This window comes from Trachemys scripta, chromosome 20, assembly GCF_013100865.1.
Source record: "Trachemys scripta elegans isolate TJP31775 chromosome 20, CAS_Tse_1.0, whole genome shotgun sequence".
Taxonomy (NCBI): domain Eukaryota; kingdom Metazoa; phylum Chordata; order Testudines; family Emydidae; genus Trachemys; species Trachemys scripta.
The window spans coordinates 8,183,341-8,205,275 of record NC_048317.1 but is presented as its reverse complement, the minus strand read 5'-3'; the positions used below and the strand labels follow the sequence as shown (position 1 = coordinate 8,205,275).

Here is a 21,935-nt window from a genome sequence, read left to right as displayed (position 1 = left end):
TCTATAATCATGATCGTGTCAAGTATCTGAAGAAGGGAGGTTCTTACCCAGGAAAGCTTATGCTCCCAGTACTTCTGTTAGCCTTAAAGGTGCCACAGGCCTCTCTGTTGCTTTTTATAATCATGATGTGCTTCAGCCACATTTACAGGCCTTGGGGCTTAAGTCCCCGCCTCGCCTCGCCTCCCCTGTGTGCAAGGGCCGCAGGGAGCTCCAGAGCCGGGGATGCTGGGCCTGGGGCTAACTCTGCCACGGCCGCTTCCCACTAGCGCGGAGCTGACGGTCGCTAACGAGGCAGCGGCGCCTGCACGGGGCAGCTGCGGGACTTGGGTCACGTGCTCAGCAGCTGGCCGGGGGAGGGGGGGAGGTCATGTGACCAGGGGGCGTTTGTCACGTGAGCGTCCCAAGATGGTGGCGGCCAAGCGGGCGCTTCCGTGGTTGGCGGCTTCGCTCCGCCCGGTGAGTGACTCCCCGTCCTCACCCACTGCGGGGGTCCGGGCTCCCCCGGCTGCCTGCGCGCCTCGGCCCCGCTCCCCGGCTGCGGGCTGCCCCAGGGCCTAGCTGGGCCCCAGGCGCTGCACTGGGGGTCCCGGGCTGCCCCCCCTTCTGCTTAGCGAATGGCAACGCCGCGGCCTAGCTCCTGGGCCGGCTTCTCCGTAGAGCTCGGGGCCCGTCTACACTAGGCCGCGGGGCCAGGCCCACACTCTAGTCCTACAGCGGCAGACGGGGGTAGTTAATCACCTCTCTGAGAGGCGGTGGGCAGAAGAATCCCTCCCTTGACCGAGCCGCCTCTAGGCCGGGCGTTAGCCTAACAACCACAGCGCTCAGGGCAGTCCCTTCCACAGCCCTGAGCGGAGTAGCTAGGTTGACCTAAAAAGTGCCGACCTGGTCTAACTCTGAAACAGTTCTGCATTTACGTAGTGATGCTGCTGTCACTGCCTGGCCACTGGGCTCACGGAGCAGGTATTTAGTTATGGGCTTATCGCGCTGGTCCTTGCAGCTCTTCCGGTCCCCTTTATGGAGAGACTGCTGTACAAAGAGTAGGTCTACAAGGACCATGCTGGCTAATTAAAGTGCTGCCAACTCTTCTGATTTCATCATGAGAGTCATGATGTTTGGTGTTAAGCTCTGGTTCCTGGATTCATATGTGAGTGTCCCAGTTATTTTTTAAAACCAAAACAAACGTTTTTAGCTCTTGTGGTGGCAGAAAAAAGCCTGAATATGTGACCCAGATTCCCCTGAAAGGCTCGGAAAGCAGAAGGCAAATACAAAGAACACCCAAATTTATTTTTATTAAAAAACTCATGCTTTTGGGGTTTGACTTGTGATTTTTTTAAATGCCTGGGATCAACAGTACTCTGATGCCTTTTCTATGTTTCCTAGTATGTGAAACAATCATAGACACAGTTAATGTTAAGAAAAACATGAAAAATGGTTGCCCTATGTGGTTTATACAGGACTGGCTCCGGGGTTTTGGCCGCCCCAAGCAGCCAAACAAACCAAAAAAAGCCGCGATCGCGATCGTGATCTGCGGCGGCAATTCGGCGGGAGGTCCTTCGCTCCGAGCAGGAGTGAGGGACCGTCTGCCGAATTGCCGCCGAACAGCTGGACGTGCTGCCCCTCTCCGAAGTGGCCGCCCCAAGCACCTGCTTGGTGAGCTGGTGCCTGGAGCCGGCCCTGGGTTTATAAAGGGTCTTTTTTTTTTTTTTTTAACCTCCTCTCTGTCTTCTGTGTAGATCAGCTCTACGGCAGCTGGCTCCCTTCCCAAGCAAGTGAAAATAGTTGAAGTTGGCCCCAGAGATGGATTGCAAAATGAAAAAGTAAGGGACGCTGCTCTCTGTGCTTGGCATGTGACCGAGAGGGTGTTGTCATAACTTGTTGATTTAAGGTTTGAACGTTGTGAGTCTGCTGTTTCAACACTGCCCTGCGTTACTTCGTTCTCCAGTCAGAATATTTTTGTAGCTCACAATCTCCTCATCCCCAAAATCCTCTTACATTTTTCTTCCGCTTCCAATACGTTTATTGCCATATGAATTGCCAAATGTGTTTTGTTAATGAGTCCATTTGCCTTTGTTTCTTGAGGCATTCTCTTGAGGCATTCAGCCTAATCTAATTTCTGTTATTTATACCTCCCCTATGTATATATTGAGAGGATGATATAATTAACTCACAGGTGAGCTTGTCTTGTATTTGTATTACAAATTATGTTGAACTAGAATTCCCTCTTGTATTCAAAACGGATTTTAGTGTCTGCTGCAGGATGGTAGTTTGCTACTACGCTGGTCCTGCAAAGAGTTAAGCACATGCATGACTTGATGCACCTGAGTAACACCATTGAACTCAATGAGTATGCCCACATGTGTAAACTTAAGCTTTGCTTACAACTCTGCAATATTAGGGCCTAATATCTAGTGTAATTAAAATTCCTGAGAGAGAACACAAATAAAACTACCGAGGACATATGCAAGGCTGCTAAGCCAAGGGGTGTTACGTTCTGTCTTAAGTCAGTTGCTTTGTTTACCTGTTAAAAAAATCTATCCGCGCTGAACATTATGTACAGATTATACCCTATACAGTAGGGTATAATCTGTACAGTCTAGGCAACAAGAGTGAGAGTTTTGGTATAGCAAAAATTCCATTGTTAGCTTGTTGGGAAAGAGCCATGTTTTGTGGTTGATGCTGGAGAGCTCCAGTTTGTGGTTGTGATGACATAGCTGTGATATATCCCCTATTAAGGGGAAGTCAGACTTCTTTTCAGCAGTTCACCAGAGTTGACTGCAGTGCACAAAATGAAGGGAGGCCCGGCATGCACCACAACCGCACTTAATAATGGCTGTTAACTCAGTTGTAGCTGAACTCACTGCAGCCTCGCTAGGCAAGGGCTAAAGCTTGGCCCTGTTAATTTGCTTATCTTGTGATTTAGGTCCTGTCCACACAGGCCAGACCAAATTTATCATAACCCCTTTCAGTCACAGCTGTTAATAGCCATAGTTAAATTCAGTTGCTTTGGTTGTGTAGACAGTGCCTTTGTTTCAGTGGGAATTACAAGCAGTCTGAAGGATTGGCCCCTTAATTATCTGTGTGATTGGCTGCTTCTTCTGAGGTTGTTCCATACAACCAAGGCACACGTGTTCTGCTTTGGATGGGCTAGCAGCAGAGTGAAACTGATGGGGATTGTTGAAAAATCTTCTCCAAATTCTGAATAGTACTGTGCTTAGAAACTCATACAATAAAGCATCACATTTTACTTAAAGATCATGTTATAATAGATAACAGAACAAATCCTTTAATAAAGTGGGTCTGTATTATCACTTTTAGTTTCTTCTGGGAAAGGGGCTTTTCAACAGATGTATAATCTTTTGTTTTATTAACAAGATTTGTTGTAAAGTAACTTTAATCTAGGTTTTTTGCTCTTTCCTCCCTGTAGAATATTGTCCCTACACAGGTGAAAATCAGCTTAATTAATATGCTATCCGAAACAGGACTTCCGGTCATAGAGGCTACCAGCTTTGTTTCTCCCAAATGGGTTCCTCAGGTCAGTAGCTGGGATTATTTGGGGATTTTGTGTGATCAGAAAGTGGATTTCAATATGGTTGCAGAAAGTTAGCTGTTAGCCTGTTAATGTTATCTTTTACACTGTTCGATCTGGTCTTAAACTTTCCTGAGTCTGGAATAACCTAGCATTGCTTCACTGGCCTGTTCTCTCTTATAGTTAGATCACTTTTAGCATTTATTATTATTTGTATTATGGTAGGCCAAATAATATTTGTCTCAGGGATTAGGGCCTTATGCAGAATGCTGTGTTCACACATAACAAAGAGTCCTTGTCCCAAAGAGTTTGCAATCAAACATAAGACAAGAGATGACAGGTAGAGTGAGGGAGCATAGGGTGATAATGAGGCAGTTATGACTGATGTAATATTAATAGGACAGACTAGAGCTTCCCTCTGAACCCCAGTGAAGAATAAATGCAGATTCAAATGGAAACACAAGAAAAAAAGCACAAGAGAGCCCCTCCTTGAGTGGATGACTCTTAAGTGATCACTTTAAAATATCCCCAATGTTTCCAGTACAATTTTGTTTGGCTTTTAAAGAGCCATCTCTTTAAGTCTTGATTTTTTGCTAGTCCTTTGGCTCTTATTTGAGACACGGTTTTAAGAAGCTTTTTTAACTTTCTGGATAGGTAGCCTGTTCGTATATTCTAAAGTTTTTCTCCCATTTGCTGGTTAGATGGCTGACCACACAGAAGTCTTGCAGGGAATTCAGAAATTTCCTGGTGTCAGCTACCCAGTACTGACCCCTAATCTTAAAGGATTTCAAGCAGCGGTAAGAGAAACGTATTGTGTTTAGGGTCTGAGTTCTCTAGTGTGCATTATGCATGTCATTGTCTGGGTGGGGGCACTTCAAACAAGTGGGAGATATGTAGAAATTGTGCTTTATAACATTTCCTCTGAATTTTTTATATCAACATGCAGCAGGCAGCGCTTGTAGTTTATCTAAAGAGGGTCTTTCCTAGTGGGGAACTTGAAACACGCCACTTATAATGCAAAAATCTGTGTTCTTGATTCCCGCCCCACCCCCATTTCTGGTAATCAGCAGTGGTATTTCTGTCTAAACAAACCCTTCTGTCCCACAACCGAACTTCTGCTTCCACTATATCCTGCAGAGGTGGCTTTAGTGCTGCATTTATGGCTTTGCAGTCATTTCCGTGACGCTCTCAGAAGTTGCAAACCAAGGATTGTTTTTGCTGTGGGGTGAATTGAGATAAGAATCTGGTTTGTAAGGGAGAAAGCTCTTTTATTAAAAACAGACAGCTTTAGAAATCGCAAAGGGTCTACAGAGCATGGCTGACCAAGAAAATTCGGGTTTTTTTCAACATACTCTGTACAAAATGACTTTGTGAAAAATTCTCTCTAGGGGAAAATACATTTTAAAATTGCAAATCCTATAAGACCAATAACCTCAGTAGAATAAGGTTTTGTTCCAGTAATGATCTGTAACTGCACCTCTGGAGTAAATAGCTTTATCCCTTCAGCGTATATCTGTCACTGATACAGGCTGCTACAGCCGCACAAATTCTCATTCCATTGAGGTTATTGCTGATACATACTTGTTTGGCAAAATGTGAAGTGGTAGTATTATCACATGGCTCTCCCACTGATGTGCAAGAATCCAAGCTCCACAATAAATCATGCAAGTATAACAAGAAGAATATTGACCTGTCCAAGGCAGCCAGTGATAACACTGAGCTTAACTGCTTGGTGCTGAGTCAGTGGGAGCTGGGCCTGTCCTTTGGGTTCGACGTCAATGGGGGTGGAAGATGCTCAGCACCTTGCAGGATCAGACCTTTCACAAGTGCTTTATTAGCAGCAGAAATGTGTCCTTTGGTTCTTTCTCATCTCCCTGTTGGAAGGTGGCAGCAGGGGCCAAGGAGGTGTCTATCTTTGGAGCAGCCTCTGAACTCTTCACTAAGAAGAACATTAACTGCTCCATAGAGGAGAGTTTGCAGAGGTTCAGTGAAGTGATGCATGCAGCAGGAGCGGCCGGTATTGCAGTCAGAGGGTAAGAGAGCCCAGTGCTATATCAAACCAGTTTGTTAACCTGTGCTAATGATGTCAAACCATATAGGAAAAGTAAGACGACTGGGGCATGGGCAGGCTAGAAGTACCCAAGGCTAATATGATTGGGGAGGTGATGACCACTTGACTGTACTGGTTTGAAGCCAACAGTGAAGCCTGAGACTTCTCATCCGTCCCATTTGCTGCTTATGACCCACCTTAAATTCCCAGGAGCAGAGGAGGGGGATTTACTCCAATCTCTTTTTATGCTGATTTTATTTACTTTGTTTCCTGTTCTCACGAGTAAGCCTGGAAATTGCTGCGTTGGTGCTGCCTGCATGACTTTGGAAACAAAAGAACCCTAATCCCTTTTATTGACCAGATACCATTATTGAGTAATCTTCCTCTTTTCTGCAATGGTCAAACCATGGTGAGGCCACTTGTAAGCGTAACCTGTCCTGAACTGAGCTCCCGGCTACGAGTACTGTACAGCATATGACTAGGTCTCTCAAATTTGGTTCTCTCAGTGTTGTGGGATGCATGTGACTAGGTCTCAAATAATAAAATCTTCCTTTCCCAGTGGAAAGCAGATTTCACCGCTTTTAAGCTTCAGTTTTCTTAATGTTTTAATTATATCTTGGGCTCTATCAAAGCAGTGGTTCTCAACCAAGGGTACATGTACTGCTGGAGGTACACAGAGGTCTTCCAGGGGATACATCAACTCATCTACATATTTACCTAGTTTTACAACGTGCTACGTAAAAAGCACGAGCAAAGTCAGTACAAACTAAAATTTCATACAATGACTTGTTTATATTGCTCTATATACGATACACTGAAATATAAGGACAATATTTATATTCCAGTTGATTTATTTTATAATTACATGGTAAAAATGAGAGAGTCAGTAATTTTTCAGTGTCCTGTGACACTTTTTTTTGTATTTTTATGTCGGATTTTGTACGCAAGTTGGTTTTAAGTGAGGTGAAATATGGGGGTACGCAAGACAAATCAGACTCCTGAAAGGGGTACAGTCGTCTGAAAAGGTTGAGAGCCACTATATCAAAGGATCCAGAATTACATTTATTAGTTTTCACACAAATACTCCCTGCATTGTGGTGTGATGTATTCAATGGCTAGCAGAGTGCCTGACCCCCAGTAATGGGTGCCTGTTTCTTTGTGCAGCGGGAATTATTACGGAGGCCATAAGCCTTTGTCCACGGAATTCCACCCTTTGGCTTTTGGAAAACTAGTAGAAATTTCCCATTATTTAGAATGCTGCATGTACTGTGACTGACTTAGCCTGTATTTTATTCCCCCACCACCTCCAAATTCCCCCTGCTAATCTCAGGCTTTAACTGCAGGTACGTCTCTTGTGTTCTTGGTTGTCCCTATGAAGGAAAGATTGCCCCTGCTAAGGTTGCAGAGGTGAGTACACAATAAATGTAGCCAGAGGCTATCTACTCCGCTGTACGCTTGGGACAAGAATCCGGTGCCCTGAGCTGCTTGGAGGCTTGCTTTTTGCACGAGACAGAATAGGGTGCTGTTTGCTTGTGGAGATGCACCTGGAAATTTAATGACCATATCTCCCACGAAGAATTAGGGTTGTTCTTGCCAATTGCCAGCTCAGTGAGGAAGTGAATGCTAAGACAGATTTAATTGGAAGTAGTATTCATCGCTTCTTGTCCTCAACTGTGTGTATCTAGTGTTCCTGGGTGCCGTCTAATGATTGTTCTGTTCCACCCCAGAGGTGGCTGCATTTTCAGGGCAAGTGAAACGATCCCTCTCTATAGCTTGTGTCTCAATTTGTGAAGTGCTTTGGGATCCTAATAGCAAATCTGTTTTCTTATCAAGTGTGTCATTTTTGGGGGCAGGTATCCAAGAAGATGTACTCCATGGGGTGCTACGAGATTTCCCTGGGTGACACCATTGGTGTTGGGACCCCTGGGAGTATGAAGGAAATGCTCTCTGCAGTCATGAAAGAGGTACCCGTCGGGGCCCTTGCTGTTCACTGCCATGATACCTATGGGCAGGCTCTCGCCAACACCTTAGTAGCACTTCAGGTAACTGTTCCTTTACTTCAGTGAACAGTCTCTGTGGATTTTGTCTCCCCTCGTGTGCCGAGGGTCTCTCACCCTCCCCTTTCCTGTGTGTGCATGTGTAGCTATATATGCAAACCAAGAAAATCATGGTGGGTGTGAGTGAAAACTGTCACAAGTCCCGTGGTTATGCCTCGGTTTGGTTCACACTTGGGGTTCTTCACCCAGCGGTATCCGAGTAATGGATTATGCTGGGTTCCATAGGGGCTGCAGTAACTAGACTCAACGTTCTTTGCAGTGAGCGGTATCTGAAACAAGCACTTCGGTAAGTTTGCTGCAGCCCATGCTTTGCTCACAAATTACAACAGTCAAACTGCTGTAGCGAGGGAGGTGTTACTAGCACTTTACGGACCTGAGAATGAGTTAATAGAAGATCAGGCATATGTGCAAACTAGTACAGGACGTTTCTATCGGAACATCATTGATATGGGCTGGTCTCTTGTCATGTGACACATGAGAGTAAAACGAGCGTGCTGGGTGCTTCACCTATCTGGGCTGCGTTAGAGACCAGACGAGCGATTCTCAGGGCTGTCAGTTGCCTGGATTTGGCTGCATCTGCAGCACAGCTCACCCTTACCCAGCCAGGAGCGAGGGACTGACCGGGGCACTGTCCAGAATGCCTGTTCAGTTCTTCTAATAAAACTGTTCCCCAGGCCAGAGGATGCTTGTACCTTTGGCCCAAAGGTGGGCAGTGTTATTGCTCTGATTTACAGTACGATGGGACCAGAGCCGCAGACAGTTTTACAGATGCCTGTTTTGTATTCAGATGGGTGTGAGTGTGGTCGATTCCTCAGTTGCTGGTCTCGGAGGCTGCCCGTACGCACAAGGAGCATCAGGAAATGTAGCTACAGAAGACTTAGTGTACATGCTACATGGCCTGGGGATTCATACCGTAAGTACAGCGGGCTCACAGCTGTCACGGCACTGCGTGCTCACACTGCTCTCTCTAATGGGGCTTCCATCAGGGCTCAATACATGGCTTTGAAACTTGACCTACAGACACCCTGACCGGCAGACGTAGCTTCCCTGTACTCACGTGGCTGCCACACAAATATAGTGAGGCTCTGTCTGGCTGAAAGAGCCCTTGTTGTCTGGCATGGCACGGCAAGGATAGGGGAGTGAGTTGGAATCAGTGAGCCTGGACTTGGGGCTGTTAAAGCAAACAGCCAGAAAACCCAGCCCACACTGAGCAGTAACAAGGAACGAACTTCCTACACGCCACCTTTCTACGAGTGCACAAGGGAAGGAATATGGGCCCGTCTGATCCTTGTTCCAGCTTCAAAGGTCATTGTGTCCCCTCCCCCCACCCCACTTCCTCTGGGTTTAGCCTCGCTCCTTTATGGTGCCTTTGATCTTGCTCCTTTCCCTGCGTGCACACTAAGGAATGCATGACTTTAAATGCCGCTGTCATAGAATCATAGGATATCAGGGTTGGAAGGGACCTTAGGAGGTATCTAGTCCAACCCCCTGCTCAAAGCAGGACCAATCCCCAGACAGATTTTTGCCCCAGATCCCTAAATGGCCCCCTCAAGGATTGAACTCTCAACCCTGGGTTTAGCAGGCCAATGCTCAAACCACTGAGCTATACCTCCCACTAGTGACCAGTTGCCAAGAGTCTTACCAAAACAGCATACCATTTTCCAAAGCTGCCCACCGGTCTGGAACATGGTGGCATAGTTGTGCAGCCCACCCAGCAGGTGCATGTACAAACTGTTGTATTTCTATCTCGTAAAGGGAGTGGATCTACAGAAGCTGATGGAGGCAGGTGTGTTTATCTGCAAAGCACTGAACAGAAGAACCAGTTCCAAAGTGGTTCAGGCGTCCAGCAGACTGTGACACGCATCAGTTTCTCCTCCGACAAGTCAGTGAAGAAAGCTTCAGTGAGGATCTTGAGCCTTGCCAAGTTTACATTTGCTGTCTGGGTTGTTCTTAAATATTCCCTTTTGGGCTTTGGACTTGGTGAACGGGAGACTATATATAGTAGAATCTACAAAGAAATGAAATAAACAAGAATGCTTTAGCAGACCTCCATGAACATGTTACACATCTTTAAAGAGAGGGGAGCTGGCCTCTGACAGCGCTGTCGTGAAATGGACAAACTTGTATCTGAGGAAAGAGTAAGGGACACACCGTTGCTTTTATGCAAAGAACAGAAGGCAGGCACCTTGGAAATTTCTTTGAGCTTTCTTGATGGGGGTAATGTTTTTTGTTTGTTTGAGATTAACAGGGAGCTCAGAAGATTAGCCACTCAGGTTAATTACCACCTCCAGGGGATTGTCCGCATAGGACTAACACTACAGTGCACCCAGTTAGAGCACTTTCCTTGGGTCAGACTTGTGCTAGCTTCTCAGAACAGCATGGAGCAATCCTCTCCTCGCATCACAAGCAAAAGTTACGATTGAAAACACAAGGAAGCACCTTTATTCTATACATCGGAGTGAATATCAAGGGTGTCGATCCAGCTTTGGATCTAGCTCTGAGTATTCAGTAGTGGAGGAGGGTATGGGGTCATAAGATGCTTTTCAGTTAATTGTCAGTTGTGTTAGGGAAAGATTAATATTTTAGATGATAAAATCTGTGAGTAGCAAAAATCTGGTGTGATTAAACCAGGGGGGAAGAACAACTTAGTAGTACTAAATGTGTGGCAGGAAATCGTATCAGGATAACTACTGTGTGAGCAGCATGCTAATGGGAGAGTGTGGAAGAAGTGCCTTATGGTTACTGCCCTGCAGAGAAAATCTAGACCGAGGTTCTCAAACTTCATTGCACCGCGACTCCCTTCTGTCAACAAAAATTACTACATGACCCCAGGATGGGGACCAAAGCCTGATCCTGCCCAAGCCCCACTGCCTCAGGTGGTGGGGCCAAAGTCTGAGCCCCAACACCCCGGGTCAGGGGGCCAAAGCCCAAGGGCTTCAGCCCCAGGCTGTAACCTGAGCCCCACCGCACAGGGTTGAAGCCCTTGGGCTTCAGCCTTGGTCCCGGATGGTGGGTTTGGCTTTGGCCCCGGGCAGCAAGTCTTAGCCAGCCCTGCCAACCTCATTCAAATGGGTTCCCAACCCACAGTTTGAGAACCGCTGATCTAGACCAACAGGGCAAGAAGAAATTAAACAGAACTAGTGTAATTTCTGTACTTCGCTTGAATTTCTCATATCAGCTGGAATTGTCAGCCGTTCAGTTTCTACGGAACTCTGATCACTGAACAAATTATTATTTTTTTCATAAAAATATGGATTTATTAAAAATAGCCTGAGCCAGTTACTAATACACAAAGCTTGTATTGATGCCGGGTGGGCGTCTGTTTCATGGCTAACCTCTGCTCATTATTATTTACTTTCCACTGGGATGATCTTTACAGCACCAACGTCCTTTTTGCAAAACACTGGAATCATAAATATGTTTATGTTACATCAATAAATTATATTTTAAAATGACCATGTTCAGTGCCTGTTAGTGTCCAGCTGATGTGCCAATAACGCCAGGTTAGTTTTAAAAATGCATTAAATTGTTACAGCATGGGTGATAGTGACATTGGTGCTCCTGCCCTGGAGCGGGGTTCTGTTTTAACAGCTTTCTGTCTCAATCTGTCCCTGAGACACAGGAATGGAGCATTTTTGGGGTACCACTTGGCTTTAACTCCTAGGGATGGGAGTTTTTTCATAACAGTACTGTTTGTCAGTTACTGTAGTACAGCATCAACCCCTTGGCAGTGAATGCCACTAGATGGCAGCATTCGGCAGTCACAGCAGTAGTTGCTCTCGCTCTAGCCATAGAGCTAATGTTGGAATTCAGCAAACTCCAAGGCTGGAGTGTGGGAATAAAATCCCTCTCTGTAGCTCCATGGAAATACAAAATCTCTCGTGAACCAGCCGAGGGGTTACAGAAAAACCTCGCTGGGGCTATTTGCTCAGGCCAGCCTGATTTGTGGTTTAGAGATTTGGGGGGGCACACTCTGGGAGTGATTGGGGTTGCTCTTTGCCCTACTCTCCTGTGACTAGTGGCTCAGATTTCCAGCTGCCAACCCTCCAGGATTGTCCTGGAGTCTCCAGGAATTAAATGATCTTTAATTAAAGATAGTCATGTGGTGAAATCCCCAGCAATACTTCAACCAGAACTGGCAACCCTGCTTAGCATGCAGGGCCCAGTTCCCCAGGCTGCAATACTGCACAGGGCCCTGCCTGCTTGTGCTGCAGCCTGGGACCACAAGGGATGCAGCTGCCACCCCGTTGCAAAGGGGAGGCTGCAGAAATCCCAAGGCCAAGTCCTGGGGGCAGGACAATGGCCTGACCCCAGTTCTGAGTGTAGTACTGCAAGTTACCACCTCCTTCGGAGGAAGGAATGGTTTCCTCCAATTTCTCTCTCTTCCCCCCCCCCACCTTAATAGACCAAACCACTCTGGCTAAGTCCTTTCTCTCCCTCCACAGGCAGCGATGGTCTGAGCCAGTCTAGCTCCCTCCCCCGCGTCTCTCCCCGCCCCGAGCTAAGTGGTTTGATCCAGCGCTCCGCGTTTGGCTCGATTTGGCCATGTCGCGTGCCCGTACCGTGAGGGCGGGAGTGACACGTTCCCATGGGGAAGCGGCTGCGTGTCCCTGAGGCCCGGGGTGGGGCCTCTTCTCTTAAAGGGGCCGCGCCACGGGCGGGAGCCGGGAAGAGCCGAGACCGTCGTGGTGAGTGACCCTGTCGGGGACGTGGTAGCAGGACGGGGGGGGGGGGGGGGGGGGGGGGGGNGGGGTAGGGGGAGGGGTAGGGGTAGGGGGAGGGTTAGGGGTAGTGGTTGGGTGGGTGGGGGGGGGTGGGGTGTGGGGGGGGTGGGGGGGGGGGGGGGGGGGGGGGGGGGGGGGGGGGGGGGGGGGGGGGGGGGGTGGGGGGGGGGGGGGGGGGGGGGGGGGGGGGGGGGGGGGGGGGGGGGGGTGCTGGCTAGTGGTGGGGATCCTGGCTAGTGCAGGGGTCTGGGGGGGGTGCTGGCTAGTGGGTGGGGGGGCGAGGATTCTGGCTTGTGTAGGGGTCGGTGGGAGGTGGGGTGGGGGTGCTGGCTAGTGCAGGGGTCTGGGGGGGGTGCTGGCTAGTGGGTGGGGGGGTGAGGATTCTGGCTTGTGCAGGGGTCGGGGGGGGTGCTGGCTAGTGGGTGGGGGTCAGGGATCCTGGCTAGTCAGCGTCGGGGTGTTGGTTAGTGCAGGGGTCGGCTGCCCCAGTAGAGTCCGGCCCCTCCTGGAGCACCGACACCCGTGGTGAGAGAAGTGGGATCCTGGGGTGAATCCGAATCCTGCCCCTCCACATCCACCACTGGCAGCAGGGCATGGGGGGTGGGCGCAGGGCCATGTGAGGAAGGGGCTGCCCACGCCACCCCCCCGAGCCACAGAGAGAGGGGCTGAGCCCTGGGAACACAGGCTGCAGTCAGGCTCTTTCCAGGGAGGCTCTGTTCTCAGGGGACCCCTCCCAAAGGACAGACCCATCCCCAAGGCCATTCGTGCCTCACACCCACATAGGTTCCAGGCCGACAAGGGGCTCAGGGTGTGGCTGTCACTGACCTTTCCATATCGCCTCCCGGAAGGCAGACCGGCTCCTGTCCCTCTAATCAGCCAGCGCAGTCCTACTGCCTGACCACATGGCCCCATTCACATACCTGCGGGACAGGGAGCCTGTTGGTCCTGCTAGGCACATTGGTTTTGTTCTGACCTGAAACAGGGATTCAGGCAGCGGTAGCAGTGGGATGCGTTTGCCATCCCCGGTGCAGCGGGGGCGACAGGTTCCAGCTCAGACTCCCAGCTAAGCGTAGAGGGTGATCGCCTCCCGCAGGGGGAACAGACTGGAAACCTGCTTTGGACCCTAACGGAGCTTTTAAGGGTGGTTGAGGCAGCAGGAGTGCCTGGCTGGGTGAGAAATACAGCCCAATAGCAGTAGGGTTGTTATAACCCCCAGGCTGGTCTGGGGCCTATAATGGAGTTAGACCCACAGAGTAAACAGGACCAGCTGGCACTGCATATGCCATAGAGGGAGCAAAGGGCCGTTTTGTACTGAGGGAGGTTTTATTGGACTGTGTGGGAACTCGGGCAGTCTGGAAAACGACTTGTCGGTAGCCAGGTATAAATGAGAGCTCTTCGTACAGCAAGAAGATCACTGAATTGTGTGGCAGGGAGAGGAGGGTTCTATACAGGCAGGTGGGAGAGAAAAACAGAACAGGAGCTCCCTGAAATAATCCTTTGTGCTGTACTAAGCTCAGAGTTCTTTACAAACGTTAACTGACACCCTGGGAGGTAGTTACCCTTATCCCATTTTACACATGGCGAAACAGAAGAACAGAGAAGTTCGGTCACCTGTCTAATTCCCACAGTGGCAGAGCTGGGAATCCCTACTCCCAGGCCCCTGGGCTCCATATTCAAATTAGGTTATGTAATTTGAGGATTTGGTTTAGACGTTTGGTTTTTTTTTTCCTTCCCCTTAATTTATTATATAGCAACATAAGCAAAAGACTGTCCTCTCCATGCAGCTGCCTGCAGACGGTTCAGGTTTCCCTGTTACTCTTTTACCCACTTCCTCTTTCGTGGAGAAGTTTGCTGAAGGTGGAGAAAGTGCACCTGGCAGGTGGAGATTTGCAGACGTCATGTACTGTGTGCTGTACCCCCTTCCTCCCAGCAGCCGCGCCCATTGAAAGCGGATGCTGAGCTCACGTTTCAGACCTTTCCTGTAAAACGACTTAGAAAAAGAAATCAAATCAGTGTCCTGCATGAAGTGTCAGCCTGAAGGTTCCAGTTCTTATTTTGAACCAGTCCGGCGTGCAGATGGTGATGCCTTAGGCTTATGTGAGTCAATAAGCAAGAATTTTGTACACCAGCAGGTAGCTCAGGATTTCAATAGCTGCTTGGTTCCAACTTATAGGCTGTGATGGAGGCTGGTGCCTCGATTTACCCTAGGGGTATTTAAACACCCAGATGCATAGGGCAAAGGGGATGGCTTTGGGGGCTAGCCAAGCCTCCCACCAACAGACTGTACAACCTAATAAAGCAAGTGACGCTAGTGACCCCGGAATTGGTGCAAAATCCATGCCGGTGGTGGTGGTATGTGTGCTTAGGTGTGTGAGGAGCCTTAATCTGGATAGTTAAATGCTATCTGAAAAGGAGGGAGAGCAGATAGCAGGGACTTAACCTGTGTTGCAAAGCCGGGAGTGCCAGGTGCCAGTGAGTGCTTTACACACCTGAGTCATGGGCAGGTCCTGCAGCTACATACCTCCATTGGGGCCTCAGGTGATAGCAGATTGGACTGTGCTGTTAGGCGGGATGGGACGGGGAGGCCAGGCCAGGCCAGACCTCACTGTATTTCCTGGCTTTAGCCCACCCAGCCTCCTTTTACTCTCATAGTCTGTATGGGGGGCCTCACACTGTCCAGCCCAGAAGAAAGTGGATCTGTTTGCTAACAGAGTCCATTGAAGAAGGAGCCCCTTGCATCACTTCCTGCTCAGCCTTTCCCGCTCCCTTGAGAGCAGAAGGACAGAAGCCTCCTTGAGCAGGGGGAATGACTCAGGAAGGCTGTGCCAGGTTGGCATCAGGGCATTTAGAACTAAACTGTTGGCGCTTCAGAGCGGCCTGTGTGTGAGGGAAGGCTGGAGTGCGTTTCCGGCCGGCTGGCTGTACTAGACAGCACAGACAAGCAGCTAATGTTTATTCCTGGGCAAAAGAGGGTGGATTTCCCCATAGACTTAGTCATTCCTGCCAGGTCAGAGACCTCCCCAGCTCCGGCTCTCTGGAACCTCTTTCCCTGCAGTGCATACGAAGGACTAGGAAACGTGGAAGGTAACCTCTGACTCCTAAGTGAGACCGCTTGAATAAGCTACACCCTGAAGAGTGGGAGAGAACGGCTTCGCTGGGCGTCCCCTCGGTGGAACCTACTCTCCCCACTACAGAGAGAAGAAGTGATTTAACTCTGCTGCCTCCTTCCTCGAGCTCCTCAGCTGGCCACTCACAGGAAGAGCTGGCTAAGGACCCTCAGCTGGGTCCCTGCTCCTCCTGGCAGGCAGGGCTCTGTCCCTTGCAGAGAAATGGGGCTGGGCTTATTTGTTTGTTTGGCTAGATATGGAGCAGGTGGTTTGCTCTAGTCCCGACCTTTTCTGTTTGGGGATGGGGTTAACGTGGGTGTAGATTTATGCTGCTTTTCTCCCCCACCTGGGGCCGGAGTCTGTCGGGGCCAATCCTGCATTTGCGGCAGGGTAGGGTCATCTGGATGGCTACCCGTGCTTTGCTGGCTGGTTTGCTTGCATGGCGCAGAGAGCTTTATGGCTCAAGCTCTAATCCTCCCTTGGCGACGCCCTTGTTGGCTGCTGTGGGACTGGTTGTGATGTCAAGCAGGTGACTAACCTCAGAATGAGCTCACGTTCGTGCGAGGCAGCATGGGCTAGTGGTCTGAGCACAGGGTGGGGAGCTAGGAGCTCCTGAGCTCTGATCCCAGACTGATACTGACACATCGTGTACTTTTGGGGAAGTTGCTGCCTCTCTGTGCCTCAGTTTCCCCGTATGCAAAATGGAAATAAATCCCTTCTTCGCAGGGGTAACTAGTGAGCGTTTGCTAAGTGCTTTGGAGGCGTTGACGTCTCATAAACCCTCTTCCTCAGGAAAACTCCACGGAGGTGGAATTGCTCCCAGGCGGGATGTTTTTCAGATTTCCATGTGCTTAGTAAATATCTATCTAATTGGTCCTGAATGTTCTGTTCAGTTCTGGTGATTCCCCCCCTCCCCTTCTCACAGAGGCCTCAACAGAAATCGGAAGGGGCCCAGAGGTGGGTGATGAGAATGATCAGGTCCTGGAAAGAGAGACTAAAGATTAGGAGTGTTTAGTTTTGAGAGAGGGGGGAAAACTAGAGGGGACATTATAGAAGAATATAAATCAATGAATGGGCAAGAGAAAGTAGATCGGGCGCGGCTATTTACCCTTCCTCATAGTATGAGAACAAGGGGACCATAGTTCAAATATGAGGCAACACAATTAAACCTGAATTCATTTGTACATGATGTGAAATTAGCCTGTGGAACTCATTGCCACTAGGTATCAATGAGGCCAAGATCTTAGTAGGGTTCAAAAAAGAATGAGCAGTTCCTTGGATGACCATTTCAGGAGATTGGAGATAAACTCTCATGATTTAGGGCATAAGACAAGCACAAAGGGCCAGATTTTTAGAGGTATTTAGGTGTCTAGCTGCCTGGGTTAGCAAGGTACCCTCTGGACAGGTTACTCTCTTCAGTGATTTGGGATTGGTCATTGTCAGAGGTGGGATCCAGGCTAGATGATCCAACCTACGGGTCCTACTAAGGCAATTCCTATGCTCCATCTGTCTAATTATTTCTAAGGTTTCTGTCACTGCAGTGTCCGGCCCCCAAGATTGCCCCTTTCACTCCATTCTCTCCATTTGTCATCCCACTCAATGGGTTTTCCCATCCCATCTTAGGTGAGGATGGCAGAGAAGATCCTTGTGACGGGTGGAGCTGGGTACATCGGCAGCCACTGCGTGCTGGAGCTGGTGGAAGCCGGCTATATCCCGGTGGTGATCGATAACTTTCACAATGCCATCCGAGGTAAGGAGAGCCACTGCCACTGCCCCCCTGGGCTCTGTCCTGTCATCCTGTGGCCCCTGGTGACCCTCAGTCCCACTTGAGTGCCCATGGTCAAGGCCTGATCTCTCCTGGCGTTACAGAATAACCTGTCTCCCCAGGGGGAGATACTCTTCCCGAAAGCCTGCAGCGCGTGCAGGAGATTGTGGGCAAGAAGATTCTTTTCCAGGAGCTGGATATCCTTGACGAGGCAGCTCTGCGGGAGCTCTTTCAGAAGGTGAGCACGTGAGCACGCGGCGATCCTGCCGGGGAAGGGGGGAATATGTATTTCCTGCTGCACAAGGTGCTGTGCTGACAGGGGGAAGCTGTTGGAGCATGTGCTGAGGGAGCAGGATGGTGTTTCTAGACTGGGAGCAGCGAGACAAACGTATCCACGGGACACAGGGAGGTTTTAGAACATTGTCTTTTTTTTTTTCCCCCCTCGTGGAAAATTTCAGCATTTCTGGCAAAAGAAATCAAAAACTTGAAAAATTCCTGCCAGAAGCAGGATGCAAACCAAAAATGTGGCTTTGGAACTGTTAGAGCAGGGCCTCCTGGTAGTTTGGATGCCTCATGTCCCTGTTCTCTATGGGCTGGGTGCCTACACCTCCCCTGACTCACAACAGTCTCCCTTCTTGCTGGCTTGCCCCAGTGCACCATGGGAGATGCAGTCTGGCCGGGGAACATGGCTCATAGAGAAGAATGGGAGCATGAGGCACCTGAACTACAACTCCCAGGAGCCACTATGGTGGCATTTCCAAATCAAAATTTGGAGGTTTTCAGGTGTTGGGGTTCTTTTGACCGAAAGTCGAATTTTTCTGTGGCAAGCAGACACTTTTTGTAGAGACATTTTGTTTAGTCGAAAACAGTTTTGACAGAAAATTTCCAACCAGCCCTAGGGGCTTTTTGCTGGTGTCATTAACCCAAGTTCTCTCCCAGCCAGCACTGACCCTTGGCCTCTTTGTTTCCTTGCAGCACCGTTTTTCAGCTGTGATGCACTTTGCGGGGCTGAAGGCCGTTGGGGAGTCTGTTCAGAAACCCCTGGAGTATTACAAGGTGAACCTCACGGGGACCATTCGACTGCTGGAGGTAAGCAGAGCCCTTGAGGCAGGGCACTGGAGTACCCAGAACTTCCCCAGTGCAAAGGACTCAAAGGCACACAAGGCTGGGGATGCAGGGAGATCCCAGGGAGCTGTGTGTGGGCCTCGCTTAGTGATCATGGGGAGTGAAGATCCAGGGAGTAAGCCCAGCTGTGGGGGTAACCCTGTGCCCTCCATCACTCTGAGTTCCAGTCCAGTAGGGGCTCATGCAGGCTGACACCAACCCCCATGCAGAATTACAACAAGGGGATATCAGCTGCATGCAGGAGAGCAGAGGAGAAAGCCTGGAAGGTAATTAGTGTGAGAGAATGGGAGGGATGGAAAAGCCCCTCTGGCTGCCTGGGAAGAAACCTCAGGATCTCTTCTCCCAGTTCACGGTCGAATTAATATGCTTCTCTAGACTAGGGCCTTGGCTACCCTTGCAAGTTACAGCGCTGTAAAGCCTCCCCCAGCGCTGTAACTCACTCCCCGTCCACACTGGCAAGGCACTTACAGCGCTGTATCTCCCTGGGTACACCGCTGCAGGTACTCCACCTCCCCGAGCGGAGTGGCTACGACTCACGGGTGTGAGTGTAAACGCTTGCAGCACTGTACTAATCACCTTGTCAAGTGGCCAATCCTCTCCATTGTTGTGACCGGCTGCAGGAGTGCGGAAGTGCGGGTTTCAAAGCTCCTATCACAGAGAAAAGCAAACAGATTGCAGCTTGCTTTGAGTGAGTGAGTGAGTGAATGAATGAGCAGGGGGCCGGGAGTTCGGAACTTGCAAAATAGAGAGCCGACATGCTCCAAAAAGCACTCTCTTTCCCCCCACATTCCCTGTCACAATCCACCCCACCCCTCCGTTTTGAAAAGCACGTTGCAGCCACATGAATGCTGGGATAGCTGCCCATAATGCACCGCTCCCAGCACAGCTGGAAATGTTACAAGTGTGGCCACACCCCTGCGTTGGCAGCTGTCAGTGTGGACAGACTGCAGCGCTTTTCCCTACTCAGCTGTACGAAGACAGGTTTACCTCACAGCGCTGTACAGCTGCAAGTGTAGCCAAGACCTCAGTAGATGGCTCTTCCAAGTCAGAACTGACCCCAGCATGGCACGAGGGGGTGCTGTGCCTTGGATGTGATGCAAAACCAAGGGTCTGGTTGAGCGAGATTAATGGTCCCCAGCACATTTGGTAAGAGTCAGGGTGTTAGGCCCAGTTACGTTTTGAAGTTCTGTTCTGCCTCCCTAAATTCCCCCAGTTGTTCAGTTGGCAGCGGCATTCCTCACTTCCTGTCCCAAATCATGTACTCCGTGTTGGCGGCCGCTGTTAAAGAGCTGCTGAGTTTCACCCCAGAAGTGGCTGCATTTCAGTGGTAGATGGTCTGGTCCCCAGATAGGTTGGCTATACATCAGTTTGTTTCATTCCCTGTATAAAGGGCTCGTTGTTAGTGGGCAGTTCAGGACTCGCTAGCATGTACGTAGAGCTTCCCGTTGCCGAGCACACGGGAGAGGCTCTCCCTGCGGCTCGGCACTGGACCGGTCCCTGCTTTCTCCTCTCAGACAATGAAAGCACACGGGGTGAGGGACATTGTGTTCAGCAGCTCGGCCACAGTATACGGAGACCCAGCCTACCTCCCGCTGGACGAGAACCACCCAGTTGGGGGCTGCACCAACCCCTACGGCAAATCCAAGTACTTCATTGAGGAGATGATCCGAGACCTGTGCAAGGCCGAGAAGGTAAGAAGCACCCACTCAGCCCTTGAACCAGGGAGACTAGGAATCAAGTAGGTTGGGCTTCCCCTCAGCTGGGTCCTAAGTCTGAAGTGTCTCCCCAGCATTTTAACCAGATCTCCTCTAGCCTGTGGGGAAGGGGATCAGCCACTCCTGCAGCGCTGCTGAAAGCCCCCCAAAGCCCCAGTCTGCTCATGCAGAGGAGTTAGGGGAGATCGGGGACACACACATACTGGCCCCTTAATGTAGAACCTACAAGGGTGGGAGTCTGTGGAGTTTAGAGGCCAAGGCCCTTGCTTCTTCTGTGGGGAGCAACCTGCATGAGGGATGAATTTTCCATCGAGTGACCCATTCCCACCTACACGTTTCCCCAGGGGACTAGGAAATCTGGGCCTTCTGTTTCCCACCAGAACTTTCTCAAGGCTTGGGATATGGATGGGAGATGCGTAGACGAACCAGGCAACGTTCACACATCTGTGTTCATATTCCAGGGGTCCTTTGAACAGCGTGGTGGGGAGGGATGGAAGGGGGTGCTGCATGAGCCGTGAGAATCCTAGCGGCTTCCTGGGGTCCTGTTTGCACTTCCCAGGCAGTGTGTGTGACTGGCGCTGTCTCTCTCCCAGGACTGGAATGCCATTCTCCTCCGGTATTTCAATCCCATCGGAGCCCATGAATCAGGGAGAATCGGAGAAGATCCCCAGGGAATCCCCAACAATCTGATGCCCTACGTTGCTCAAGTATGAACTCGCCTTGCAGACTGTCTTTAATTAGTGCTCTGTGTAAGAGCCCCTGTACGTGTTCCCTGTGTGTGTCACATGAGCAGACTGAACTCACGAGCCCATTCCCTTGTGCAGGTGGCAGTGGGGCGCCGGGAGTACCTGAGCGTGTTTGGGGACAATTATAAGACAGCTGACGGAACAGGTGCGTTACCCAGTGTTTCTGGCTTATCTTAAACCCTGTTACGTTAGATGGTGCCTGTTAAATCCTGCTCCCGGTGGCCCAGGATGACTGAGCTGCCTGGCGCATTCCCGGCAACTCCATAACTGACCCGGTTTGCATTATTTTCCTGTTTCCTGGCAGGTGTCAGGGATTATATTCATGTCGTGGATCTAGCCAAAGGCCACATCGCTGCTCTGAAGAAACTGAAAGAAAACTGTGGCTGCAAGGTAGGAAATGGCTCTAGTCCGGGTGTTGGGGATTAGCAGAGCCGCGACTCACCGACGTTAACGTGGGCTCAGCTGAGCCAGCTCCTTCGGCCGGAGCCCCCATTCCAAAGTAGGGGCTGTCGCTCAAGGGGAATTATATACACCCCTAGCGCTGGGTGATTATAAAGGCAAAGGCATTTTGCCCTGCTCCCTAGGGTTACCATTCGTCCGGATTTACCCGGACATGTCCTCCTTTTTGTGTTAAAAATAGCGTCCGGGGGGGAATTTGTAAATCACTCAAAATGTCCGGGATTTCCCCCCCATGCAGAGCGAGGCGCAGCTGGGAGGGCTGCAGGAAAGTCAGCCGCTCACATGGGGCTCTGGCAGCCAGAGCCCTTCCCCCGCAGCTTGCCGGGCTGGACTCCGGAGCAGCTGTAGAGCTCCTCCTCTCCCTCCCCCCCCCCCGCCCCCCTGCATTCTGAGCCGGCCGGCCTGCCGGGCCGTTTGCATCGGGCCTCGGCAGCTCCTCCTCCCCTGCAGCCCAGCGCCCCGCTCCGGCAGCACTGTGCAGGGGCAGGGAAAGGGTTGTGTGTTGCGCTGGGGAGCGCAGCCACGTGTCCGGCTCCGCACAGAGCCCAACACCATGTTCTGAGCGGCAGGGTAAGGGGGCCAGGGGGCAGGAGAAGGGGCAGGGAGATTTTGGAGGGGGCAGTCAAGAGACGGGGGGGTCGGGAGTTCGGGGGGGGGGGGT

General features: G+C 50.4%; 2 protein-coding genes across 3 annotated transcripts in view; both read left to right on the top strand.

Moving 5' to 3' along the window:
• Positions 1-359: 359 nt before the first annotated feature.
• Positions 360-10,528, top strand: HMGCL (3-hydroxy-3-methylglutaryl-CoA lyase). The gene is made up of 9 exons (XM_034754130.1): positions 360-456; positions 1,734-1,817; positions 3,425-3,532; positions 4,228-4,323; positions 5,411-5,559; positions 6,920-6,983; positions 7,430-7,618; positions 8,421-8,546; positions 9,389-10,528. Exons 1-9 carry the CDS (start codon positions 406-408, stop codon positions 9,488-9,490), a joined length of 969 nt encoding a protein of 322 aa, XP_034610021.1. The 5' UTR covers positions 360-405; the 3' UTR covers positions 9,491-10,528.
• Positions 10,529-12,096: 1,568 nt separating this feature from the next.
• GALE (UDP-galactose-4-epimerase) overlaps positions 12,097-21,935 on the top strand; it is a 12,694-nt gene continuing 2,855 nt past the window's right edge. Inside the window, exons 1-8 of one of the 2 annotated variants that reach the window (XM_034753885.1) lie at positions 12,097-12,321; positions 17,088-17,214; positions 17,352-17,467; positions 18,205-18,318; positions 19,869-20,045; positions 20,663-20,776; positions 20,894-20,960; positions 21,120-21,205. In XM_034753885.1, coding sequence (XP_034609776.1) covers positions 17,094-17,214; positions 17,352-17,467; positions 18,205-18,318; positions 19,869-20,045; positions 20,663-20,776; positions 20,894-20,960; positions 21,120-21,205 — 795 coding nt within the window. In that variant the 5' untranslated portion in view covers positions 12,097-12,321; positions 17,088-17,093. Of the gene's footprint in view, positions 12,322-14,112; positions 14,455-17,087; positions 17,215-17,351; positions 17,468-18,204; positions 18,319-19,868; positions 20,046-20,662; positions 20,777-20,893; positions 20,961-21,119; positions 21,206-21,935 lie in introns of those variants that run through there. The other variant, XM_034753886.1, reaches the window with a different exon arrangement.

Coding starts and splice junctions, on each gene's coding strand:
- HMGCL (XM_034754130.1), top strand. CDS start 406: ATGGTGGCGGCCAAGCGGGCGCTTCCGTGGTTGGCGGCTTCGCTCCGC. Junction 4,324..5,410: donor TTAAAGGATTTCAAGCAGCG/GTAAGAGAAACG, acceptor CCCTGTTGGAAG/GTGGCAGCAGGGGCCAAGGA. Junction 8,547..9,388: donor ATGGCCTGGGGATTCATACC/GTAAGTACAGCG, acceptor TATCTCGTAAAG/GGAGTGGATCTACAGAAGCT.